Source organism: Thamnophis elegans, chromosome 6 (assembly GCF_009769535.1).
Source record: "Thamnophis elegans isolate rThaEle1 chromosome 6, rThaEle1.pri, whole genome shotgun sequence".
Lineage (NCBI taxonomy): Eukaryota > Metazoa > Chordata > Lepidosauria > Squamata > Colubridae > Thamnophis > Thamnophis elegans.
Window position 1 is genome coordinate 70,106,303 of NC_045546.1, and position 12,449 is coordinate 70,118,751.

Consider the following 12,449-nt stretch of genomic DNA (forward strand, 5'->3'; position numbering starts at 1 on the left):
TTTGAGCCCACGTTACAATTTTTCTTGCCATAGTTGTTAAATGAATCACTGCAGTTGTTGAGTTAGTAGCAAAATTGTTAAGTAAGTGTGGCTTCCCCGTTGGTTTTGCTTGTCTAAAGGTTGCAAAAAGTGATCACATGATCCCAGGACACTGCAACCATCATAAATATATGCCAGTTGCCAAGCATTCGAATTCTGACCAGGTGACCAAGGAGGTGCTGCAAAGTTGTAAGTGTGAAAAACAGTCATTTTAAGACTGTTTTTTATGGGTTTATCATGTGCTTATGGTTTTCACATACAAACCACAAGGAATCATTTTCTGAATCTGCCAGTAGATAAGCCTAATATAACTGTCAGAAGATGAGCCCAAGGAGGAAATGGGGCAGCAGCCTACATGTCCTTCCTTCCCTATAGTTTTCTTCAAGAAGAATTCAGCACCCAGTACAATCTAATTCTCAGATTCTCTCTCACTCCTGGGTAAACTGGGTGGAAAGCACAAAAAGGCGGAGGAATCACCAGGACACAAACTCTACTTCTTCAGTGCAGGAAGTAGAGCTTAGTAAAAAAGAGAGCTTCAGGCTGCAACTGCAGGTTAACCCTGAGTCTTTCTTTCTCAGCTTCTGCATGATAGTCTCAGCATAGCATGAGAACCTGTCCTCATTGGCCATCTGGAATTTCACTTTTAACAACCTACTTTTTTTTTTTAAATCTCTGTGTGCTCTTTGGCTTCTGGTACATAGTCTTCTGATATGCATGTGGCTGTGACTTCCTCAAAAGATATAGAATCAGCAGCAGTAATAGTGGGGAAGTCCTCAGCAGCAAAACAACGACGACAACAACAACCAAAAGGGCAACACATCCCAGTTATCAAGTGCAAAAAGACTGCAGTACTCCAAGAAATACAGAATCCCATATGAACAAAACATGCTAATCACAAAATGCTACTCCCTTCCTATATCTCAGTTTGCATTCTTTTCTAAGATAGTAACTATGTCTTGCATACTGTATTTCTTTGCTTCCATCTAGTGTTTGCCTGGCCTTTTGTAATACATACAAAATATGTTTTTTTGCTTCATCTTGCATTCCTATGTGCAATTTTAAAGATAAAAGCAAAGGTTTCCCCTGTCCAGTCGTTTTAGTTAATGAAAATAATTTTATTTGTTACCTGTTCAAAACTGCTGAGATTAGAGAACAGAGTCTGGTTCAGGACAGAGGCATTGCCTGCAAGAAACAATCATCCAAGATATCAGCTGTTCATTCTGATTTGTGCAATGCAAGGACCGGAGAGGGTAAGAAAAGCTTGGCAGAATTTTTGGATGTCTGTTTTGTGGCATCTTAAATATGTGTTCAAAAACAGGTTGGTAACATAACAAAGATGCACATTGTTTCTTGCCATAACTCTAAAGACCAGTTTGCACCATGGCCAACTGTTAGGCAGACGTTGTTATTTAAAGATTTTAAAAAGAACAATGCAAGACAAACCAGAAAAGTCGCAATATCATAGAAGAGCAGACTGGTATTGCAATCTAGCTATATCCACAAACTATATTCTCCAGACTCTATCCAGAGGTTACCCAGAACCTCAAGCAAATACTGGATTTCCAAAAAGAAAATAACTGACAGATGTAAAACAGAGGAACCTTTGTTTACAAAGCTAGGCACTATCTAAATGCAGGAGACTAACATACTTGGACAGAAGTGGATCAAACTGTGCAGGTACCTGCTTTTCTGTGTGGATGATTTCAAGTCCAATTAGGCTGCTTAGGCCAATCAGAGCTTTTCTTTGAGGTATAGGAGAGCCCTTTTAGCACTTCCAGTTGGCATGTGTCACCTGGGGGACGGGTTTAGGCTGCCTTGATCTACTAACAGGGACAGGTGCAAGACAGAGAAAACATAAAAATAAACCACTGAAATCAACCCAGAAGTATGTTGGTGACCAATCTGAAAAGGGGTATTACTGATTGCATCAAGATTTGTGGGTGGGATGGGGTGAGATCTCAGCTATATTTGATAAATACCCATGTTGCATTTTTTAAATATCTACTCGTAGATATTTTCTTAGTTAATAAGATTTGTAATACATGGTCGCGCTACATTGCCCCAAGCACTGGTGGAATTTTTAAATTTAGTTTGGTTTGTACTTGAATTAGATTTCATTTTTTAAGAAATTCCAGATAGCTTATGATTAACATCAGGACTGATATAAATTGTTTAAAGTTAGTTTAGCAAGGAGGAGCTAAGCTCAATGTAAAGAAGTTATCAATTTTGTACTCTTTTTTCCAATATATTTTAGACTGTTTTTGTTAAAGATTTATACCATGTATGGGTTCTGGGAAGTCGGGGGAGGGAAGGCTGGGGCGGGGTTGGGGGGGAGGGGGGGGGAGGGAGGTTTGACGAGGGGTGTTAGATTCTAATGTAATATGATTGCACATGTATACTGTTTTCTCTTATTTTTTCTTTAAAACTAGGATATGTTAAGTATATTGTTATGGAAGTATAAATACTATCAACATAGATTGGAGTTTGCTCAGAAGCGGAAATACACCAATGAGAGGAAGAGTGGGAAACAGAAGGGAGATGGGAAGAGAGGGAGAGGAGAGGGTAAGGGGGGAAGAAAAATAAAAAAAAAGATAAATAGAAAAAAGATTTCATTTTTACAGTTGTTTTATACTTTTTTTATGTTGCTCATTGCCTTGGAGTTATGGTGTGTGTGTGTGTGTGTCTGTATGTGTGTGTGTGTGTTTTATAGGTAGTCTTTGACTTATGACCAAAATTGAGCCCAAAATTTATATTGGTAAGTGAGGCAGTTGTTAAGTGAATGTTGCCCCATTTTACCACTTTTCTTGCCACGGTTGTTAAGTGAATTTGGCTTCCCCATTGACTTTGCTTGTCAGAAGGTCACATGACCCCCAGGACACTGCAACCATCATAAACATGAATCAGTTGCCAAATGTCTGAATTTTGATCATTTGACAATGGGGATGCTGTGACAGCCATAAGTCACAATTTTCAGTGCCATTGTATCTTCAAACGAACTGTTGTAAATCAAGGACTACCTGTATATTACAATTTATAAATATGTTAACAATTACTTTCCCATGTATTTGGCAAGAATTCTTGCCATCTAAAGATGACTATCACTAGCCCATCCTTTCACCATAACATCACTGGTTGCTCATATTACCTGTCTCAGTCAGATGGCAGGTACAGCTATACAAGATGATGTCGTTGATTTTATACTCCCAATTGACCGGGTAATGTTCCACCAGGGACAGCATCTTCTTCACGGCATCATAGATGAAAATGAAACTGATGAGGGCACAGAAGCCTTCCTCAGTGAAGCGTGTGAAGTATTGCACCAAGTAACTAGCTTCGGTAGCCACCAGGATAAGGCCGAAGAAGGCCACCCACAAGCCAATCCAGAGGCGGAATTCTAAATAATCCAAGCTGTGGTCTCTGGGAGGAGGGAAGAGCCAAAACAGTCATATTTCTAAGCAGGTTAGTTTTCTAAAATGAAGCTTGAGCTCTTAGCCAGACAGTTAATCCCCCAATCCCAAATTAAACTGAAGAATTTCCCTTAGAATGGCTCTCTTTTGCCTATTAAGAGACCAGATTCAATCACCAATAATGAATTCCCATTGGCTTTTATTGCCTTGCAGCTTGACTCATCAAGGTTTGACATACCTTAATAAGATTTATCAAACCAAGTTGACCTAGATATATATCAAGTCACTAAAAAGTTGTGTGACATATTAAATCTATTTTGACTTTACTATACCACAATTGTGTTTTGTTCTAAATTACCAACAAGTAACAGTGTTCAGGTCAGAGTGGAAAGACATAATGACAGATCCAAACTGCAAGCATGAGTATTGACTAGTCAACAGGCACAGGCACTGCAAATCTTACATGATCCCCAAACACCTTGATAAGGCTCAAGGAAAGAGAGTTCATGAATTGCCTCCAATAGACCGATCAGATCCCACAGATTAGGCCTCCTCCGAATTCCATCCGCCGGCCAATGCTGACTGGCGATTACCCGGAGGAGAGCCTTCTCTGTGGCTGCTCCGACCCTCTGGAATGAACTCCCCGTGGAGATTCGAACCCTCACCACCCTCCAGGCCTTCCGCAAAGCCCTTAAAACCTGGCTATTCCAACAGGCCTGGGGCTAAAGAGCTTCTGCCCCCCTCCTCGAATGGTATGGTTGTTGTGTGTTTTAAATTGTGTACTGTTATGTTCGTCTTTTTATCCCCTGTCTGTACCCCTTTCCCTGACTGAATTGTGAGCCGCCTTGAGTCCCCTTCGGGGAAAAGGGCGGCATATAAATGAAATAAATCCAATCCAATCCAATGAAGGCTTGTTCCCAACATGCATACCAATTTGAAGCCCTACTTACTTGCTGAAGGAGAACAGAAGACGCTCAAAGACAAGAACAGGCCCAGTGCTACTCAGGATGGTGAGAGGCTGCCCAGCAAATAGGCAGAAAAATGCACCGGCGAAGGCAGTACCCAGGAAGCTTTCCAGGACACCCTAGAACATATGAGGAACCACATGGCTTTGCTTGGTTGAACATTAGCATCATGCCAGCTCTCAAATAATGGATACAAGTCAGCCAAGTGGCATAACTACATAGCAATATGAAACTGATGGCCTACTAACATTGGTAGGAATGTACATAAGACTAAAGACTGATGCGGTGAGGAAAAGTAATGAAAGTTACAGAAGGATTGCAGGCTACCAGCTTTTTGCACAGACCTGCATGTTATCTGTGGCATCTCCCAGCATTCCTCCAAAGGTGATTGCGTTGGTGACTGTAGCCAGGTAGATATAGAGGATGGCTGAGAGACACTGGAGGCTGAGGCCATCAGAGAAGTCACTGCCATACCAAGAGGCTTTTCGCTGGATATCCTTTAATAGCCCTCCAAATAGCCTGCAAGAAAAAGACTTATTTTTTTTAAAAAAATGCTATACTATATATATACTTTGGATAGCTTATATTTCTTTCTAAACTTGTACCTTTGGGGAAAGGATAGAAGAGAATTCAAACTGACTCTCTTTGCAGGGCAGTGCAATTCTCCCCTGCAGCTATACAGTGAAGAGAGAGACATCCATGCTGTCATTTCCCCCGTGACCCGTCAAAACCGCGGTCCACTAAAGCGCGCTCAACGAAAGCGCGTACCTGACGTCATCAGCAGCGCGACAAAAAAAATTAAAAATAAATTAAATTAAAATTAAAATTAAATTAAAGCAAGCCGATTCACATAAAGGTAAGGGTTAGGTTTAGGGTTAGGGTTAGGGTTAGGTTAAGGGTTAGGGTTAGGTTTAGGGTTATGTTAAGCGTTAGGGTTAGGGTTAGCGTTAGGTTAAGGGTTAGGTTTAGGGTTAGGTTTAGGGTTAGGTTAAGGGTTAGGTTTAGGGTTAGGGTTAGGGTTAGGTTTGGGGGGTTTAGGGTAAGGTTTTCGCTTTAATTTTAAATTTACCGCTCACAGCGCGATGTTTTCGTCGCGCTGTGATGACGTCACGTACGCGCTTTTGTCGAGCGCGCTTTAGTCTACCGCGGTTTTGTGGTGGAACCCATTTCCCCAGCCAAACCTCTGTGACTTTTACCTTCCAGTCTTCTCCAGCTCTTCACTTATATACTGGTGTCCATGAGCCTGTCGGTCATCCACAGCAGATTTGTTTCCATTAGCATGAGGACTCCTGTCACGGATGCACATGGAGATTCTGAGGATGTAACAGGGATAGTATAGTATATAATACAGCCGTTTTGTGTACACACCAGCGATATTATAATGATGGTGATTGATTCTGAGCTAAATATCATATTCTGGTTCTTACAACCAAACTCCAGCTATTTCTGTTACTTCCAATGCAACTCATCATCTAAGCAACATATCAAAACACAATATCAGAGAAAGCCAATGGGGGAATTCATATATATTCTGAAGTGGTACTGTATCAAAATAGAGCCACATGCTTCCTCATACGATCTTGTTTCTAAGAAATAATCAAATTGCAGGAGAAAACAGATTTCTCATATGGTTAAGTTGCATATCATGAGTGACACAAATATATTCTCTGGATATAAATGGAAACGGTGACATTTTCACAACCTCAGCCAGCTAGGATTGCAGAGGTCATTATGATAGGTGGAAAAACAGCACATTTTTCAGCAACAGGTACAGAGCTGGTAAAATGGAACATCTCAGCAACACATAAGTACCAATGCTTATGGAGATTACATGGATTTATATCCAGATAAACCATATAATAGTACAATAATTTCCACCAAAATTTTAATCAGATTTCCTTAGATTTGTCAAACGCAATACACATTTTTCTCCATCTGCACCTCTTTTCAGTAGGATACCTTTTCTGTGCTGAGGGCAAACTTTTGGGGGGACAAATTCGAATGGTTGGATCCCATTTGCCTGGTGGTAAGACAGTCAGCTCATCCAGAAACTCATCAATTCCTGCAACAAGGTCTTCAGTATCTTTTGCTTTCCAAGCAATTCTCTGGAAAAGCTGGAAGGCAATATCATTAGTTCTAGGTATTTTTTTTAAGCAAGAATAGCACGGTAAGAGAAAACAGCTTTGTGAAAAATGGCTTCCTTGGCTTAGCAAAGCAAACCAAAACTCAGCTTACATAACTTGAGAGAAAGACTTGGAAAGAGGGATTGCCAGCACAGAATTTATAAAACTATGCAACGAAGTAACAAATCTGGTAGGACTTCATTTGTTCATGTATTCATTTGACTCAATCCTTCCTTTTTCCTCTTTCAGCAATGAAAGAAAGATGAACCAAATTTTGATGCATTTGTTCATTCAAATTGTCAGTAGGATCCACAAAAAGCTCTCACAATATTCAGTGGCAAAAATAGAAAGAAAAAATAAATCAGAAAACCCAGAAGGGGTTGAATGCTTTTTTCACAGAAGCAGTGAAAATTAAGACATTTTGAATAGCTAGAATTAAATACAAATTGCTATCTTAAGAAGATGACATACAGTATTATGTTTCACTGAAATTCAAATAATGGAAGCAAGACTGATGTATTCCCTATATGTTTTAAGACATCTATGATATTTGAAATAATTGGAATTTTAGTTGTGGTTTAAATTATTTTAATGTTAGGGGAATAGTTCTCTAAAGGAAACATGACAATAAATTCATCTTTTTTATCTCAGAAGAAAATCAATACAAACAGTTAAATGCCACTGAGTGTATGGGGAAAGATTCCTAGATTATTTTTACCTTAATTGCAGTTAATGGAAACTTTTACTTGCTATTTTCATGCCTTTCACTTTTATCAGTAGATATACATATTTCTTTTAATTTCTTTAATGAAATGCAGATGCTTAAGTAAAAATAGCACTATAGCTCCAATTAGAGAATTATTAAATTTCCTTTTCATATCATGATATGATATATTTTATTATAGCTCTATTGTGTTTTTGAGGGATACAGTGGCTAAGATGCTGAAGATCAGAAGATTGACAGTTCAGTGGTTGGAATCCCTAGCACCGGGTAACAGAGTGAGCTCCCGTTACTTCTCCCAGCTTCTACCAATTTAGCAGTTCCAAAGCACATAAAAATGCAAGTAGAAAAATAGGGATCACTTTGGTGGGAAGGTAACAGCTCTTGGTGCACCTTTGGCATTGAGTCATGCCAGCACATGACCATGGAAACATCTTCGGACAGCGCTGGCTCTTTGGCTTAGAAACAGAGATGAGCACCGACCCCTAGAGCTGGAAATGACTAGACCGCATGTGCGGGGGAATCTATACCTTTACCTTATTGTACTTTCTGCCTTAAAAGCTGCAAGTCATATCTGAAAATTATTAAGATGGTTATAAAATTTTAACCTTTCTTCACACGGCATTTTTATGCTGTAGGATAATTTGAGTCTAAAAGTAACACTTTTTAAAAGAAGTAATGGGAAATTAGGATTATACATTGCCAATCAAGTTTTTAACCCATTTAAGGTTGTTTTAAACTTTATAGCTCACCTTTATTATTTTTACAAATAACATAAGGCAGTAAAGATACCCTCTTCCTCTTATTGTCCTCACAATGACCACACTGTGCGGTAATTTGGGCTGAGAGAGAATGACTGGTCCAAGGTTGTTTTTCATGGCAAAGGCAGGAGTAGAATTCACAGCCTCTGGCATTCTAGCCTTATGCCTTCACCATTAGACCAAACGTTTGCAAAGTTAATGCAAAAAGAATCTGGGTTGTCCAAATTCGCAAAATAGCAGGTGAAACAGGACAGAGCAGCTGTGAACAATATTGGCTAGGCTGATTGTGTAAGCAATTGGCTTTGCCTGGATTATTGCAGCACATTCTAGTAGGGCTACCTTTGAAGAGCAATTGGAAATGGCAGCTAATGCAATGGTTTGCATAACATGCTCATATGACCTTGCTACTTCAAGAGGTACAAGGGGTTGAAGGTTGGCTTCTGGGTGCAATTCAAGGTGCTGGTAGTTATTGTTAAAGTCCTATATAATTCAGATCCTGAATATCTGCAAGACTGCCTTCTCCGGGGAGTAGGTGCCTATCCAAGAAGGTTGGGTTCAAGCAGACCTTGTGGGTTGTTATTGCAATGTTGCTCCTTTACTATTGGACTTGAAATGATGCTCTTCCTATTTATTTAGGTTGATATATCATCAGATTTTGATTTTATACTTTTATGTTTATAACCTGATTTATAGATGCTCAGAGTCATTAGCCATTGGAACATGATACTAGACCCATAACTGGAAGATTATTCTATAAAAAGCATTCTATGAATCTTTTCCTTTGCTCAGTGGGGCAGATTATTATACTAATACAATGAGATTTATATTTTTATAATCACAAAAATTAAAAAAAATGAAGAATCATTTCCAAAGTCATAATACCTACATTTTAAGAAGATTAAATTTCTCTAATTCTCACTTTCAATATCTTCAATCCTAAACATTCTTAATATTTTATATGTAAATATTCTTCATCAGTTTTGCAAATAGTGTCTATTTTTAAAAATCTATTTGATATTTTAAATTTTACTACTAGTCACACTTCTGAAATCTTTTCTGATAATTTTTTCATGATGTTTTATATAATAAATTTTTGCTTCAGTGTAATTGTTTACGTGAGAAACAAAATATTAAATCTCCATTTTAAGGTGAAAGGTGATGAGGGCAATGGATTATAAATACCTAACAATAGTGAAACATAACTGATTGTAATTTCAGTTGTTTATTTGTTAATATGTAAACAAATGTTAAGTGAGATTAAAGTACTATCTATTCTTGACTTGATGTTTGATATTTGTTTACATAACAGTTTACGTAACTGTTGATAGTTAGACTTCCAATCTAAATACAAGTTCTTCATTTCTGATTCAGGTTGAGAATATGAGTTCCTTTATATTTGCGATTATATCAATATGTGTTGAGAAATGAATTCCAATTCCATGCTTCATTTGTCCAAATTTTATACCAGGTCTAATTTATGGAGCTATGCCAGCACACCTTCCTTTTTTTCTATATTTATCCTCATACTACAAGTTTGATTCTATATTGGACTGGGTCTTTTGCAAAAACTGCCTTCTTCTAAAGGGCGATTTAGATGTTATATTAGCTATTGAGCACTAGGAGGTCCGACATGACCAGTTTCATTCTTACAGTATTGACTCATAGAATCATATGGAAGGAATCTCGGAGTTCTTCTAGTGATCTAAATATTATTTAAAGGGTGGCCTCTGATTTCAAAACCAATCTGTGTCCAAGACTGCATCTCATCTCCACTAATATATATGTGGTGTAGGTATGCTGGTCTTGTTTTATTCGGGTCTTTTCCCGTGTAAGATTGAGATTGTCTTGGCAATGTTTAGGCGAGGTCTCACTCGCCATCTTCAGGCTGGTGTTTTCGGCTTAAAGCGTGGTCGGAGCTGCTGTCTTTCTATAAATCTTGGTGGGGGTGTGTGGGGTGCTGGCTTTGTTTCAGTAAGTGGATTGATAGGCTGTGTGGTTGTATCATGATTGGTAGATGGGTGTTGATTGGTGCTGGCTGTGTGTCCGTTGTTGTTTTGTGTTGTAACGGCTTGAGTGGTAGGTGGGGCTCATTTGTTGACTAGGGCTGGTTTCCAGATGTCTGGTAGGCGAGAGATATCATCACGTTTATTCATGTTGTGGGGTGTTTCTCTATTTCGATAGCTTCCATAATTATTCTCTTGTTTAAGTGTTCAGTTTTGGAGATTAATTTGGTTCCTTCAAAATTATGGAATTTATGGAAGCTATCATTCATATATATATATATATATGGGAGAAGAATGGGAGTCATAAACTTTCAGATTTCTGAAAGGAGATTTAGATTCAACTTTTAACTCAAATTCATTAGCCTCCTAATCTGTCAAAGGTAAATTAAACAATTTTCTGAATCAGGTTTCAAGCCAAATCCTGCATTTGTTACATTTCCCTATTAAAAAGATATTTGCTATTGCTCTTCACTGCTTCTAGAATTAATTTTATATACTAGAAATGGAATAGAGGATGACTTGTGATTTATTAAATTATATTATTCTGCTTCCAGTGAAGAAGAAATCAGACTTTGTTCATATCACAGTTTAAATGAAAATCTAGCAATACAAGGAAGTATGAAAGAATAAATTAACAAAAAGCCTTCTATGGCCAGATTTAGTCTACCCCCTTATTTCGCAACTTGAAGCTTGGTCTTGGACATATTGAACAATTGCTGTCTTCCTCTCTAGGCATTAATGCCACCCTACTCTATCCTAACTTGACCAAGGAAGTTTAGCAGCAACCAAACTTACTTCATCTGTTAAGAGAGTTGCCATTGCTCTGCCAATTTCATGGTAGGCCTTCAATCTGGCTCTGGGACCCAACAGGATAAAGAGGAATCTACAAACAAATACACAAAAATCATAAATGGCACCACTATATACAGAGCCTTTGAGAATGGCAGTGTACAAGAAAGTAAGGAAGTCAGTAATGCTCATTTTCCTTGACCACTGAGACCAGAATCCTACACACAGCTAAATAACTGTGAAAGTGGGAGATGTTGGAAGACTTGGAAAGGAAAATAGAGTTTAGATGCCTGGTTCCTGCACTGATAAATTCATTTTTAATCTGGAAGAACTTTTGAGGTTTTTTGTCTAAACTGTGTAATCACAATGGAGAACACAATTGCCCTTGAGCCCAGCTAGAACAGAGAACCTCAGACACCATAAAGACTTGGTCTCTTTTATAACTAGTTCTAGGCTTGTTCCTCCATTTAGTGAGGAATTACATCTATTATTTGGCCTTGTTGAGTCTACCCTCTGTAGTTCACAAACAATGGTTTGTTTTTACGTTATGTGTGAACTCAGGCTTCTTCAATAAGTCTTGTGTTGCGAGCTCAGCCACTGTCTGTTAGGCCTGGGATAGGAACAGCAACTTAGTTTGTGCTTCCATGTTCCACTAAGAAGAACATTTCAGAAAGGCCAGAAATTGAAAAGGATCATTAGATCATCAAAATCAAAGAATTCAAATTAAGTATTCCCCATAGCTTCTTTCTGAACATACCTAAACACTTGGAGAATGCAAGACTAGGAATCAGAGCTGCATTGATGCAGACACATTTTATCTGGCTGATATACTAATTAATTTAGGCAACATCCAACTGCCACAACTGAATGTTTAAGTGTGGCAAGTGAGCAGGCTGAAGTCCTCTAGTTAAGAGCCGAGGTGGCGCAGTGGTTAGGGTGCAGTACTGCAGGCCACTTCAGCTGATTGTTATCTGCAGTTCAGCGGTTCTAATCTCACCGGCTCAAGGTTGACTCAGCCTTCCATCCTTCCGAGGTGGGTAAAATGAGGACCCAGATTGGGGCGGCAATATGCTGACTCTGTAAACCCCTTAGAGAGGGCTGAAAGCCCTATGAAGCGGTATATAAGTCTACTGCTATTGCTATTGCTATTCTCAACCTTCCCAATGTCGCGACCCTTTAATACAGTCCCTCATGTTGTAGTGACCCCCAACCTTAAAATTATTTTCATTGCTACTTCATCTGTAATTTTACTGTTTTGAATCATAATGTAAATATCTGATATGCAGGATATATTTTCATTATTACAAATTGAACATAATTAAAGCATAGTGATTAATTAGAGCCGAGATGGTGTAGTGGTTAAATGCAGCACTGCAGGCTACTTCAGCTGACTGCAGTTCTGCAGTTCGGCTGTTCAAATCTCACCGGCTCAGGGTTGACTCAGCCTTCCATCCTTCCGAGGTGGGTAAAATGAGGACCCGGATTGTTGTTGGGGGCAATATGCTGACTCTGTAAACCGCTTAGAGAGGGCTGAAAGCCCTATGAAGCGGTATATAAGTCTAACTGCTATTGCTATTGCTAATCACAAAAATAATATGTAATTATATATTGTGAAATGGTTTGCTAATGAAAATAATATAT

At 38.7% G+C, this 12,449-nt stretch overlaps 1 protein-coding gene across 1 annotated transcript in view; it reads right to left on the minus strand.

Moving 5' to 3' along the window:
• Positions 1 to 12,449, minus strand: part of SLC4A9 (solute carrier family 4 member 9) — a 49,570-nt gene that overhangs the window by 24,760 nt on the left and 12,361 nt on the right. The window contains exons 6-12 of the mRNA XM_032220446.1: positions 10,815 to 10,902; positions 6,371 to 6,525; positions 5,608 to 5,724; positions 4,756 to 4,930; positions 4,397 to 4,530; positions 3,185 to 3,456; positions 1,166 to 1,221 (exon numbers count right to left, since the gene is read on the minus strand). Of these exons, the coding sequence (XP_032076337.1) occupies positions 1,166 to 1,221; positions 3,185 to 3,456; positions 4,397 to 4,530; positions 4,756 to 4,930; positions 5,608 to 5,724; positions 6,371 to 6,525; positions 10,815 to 10,902 (997 nt within the window). The remainder of the gene's footprint in view (positions 1 to 1,165; positions 1,222 to 3,184; positions 3,457 to 4,396; positions 4,531 to 4,755; positions 4,931 to 5,607; positions 5,725 to 6,370; positions 6,526 to 10,814; positions 10,903 to 12,449) is intronic.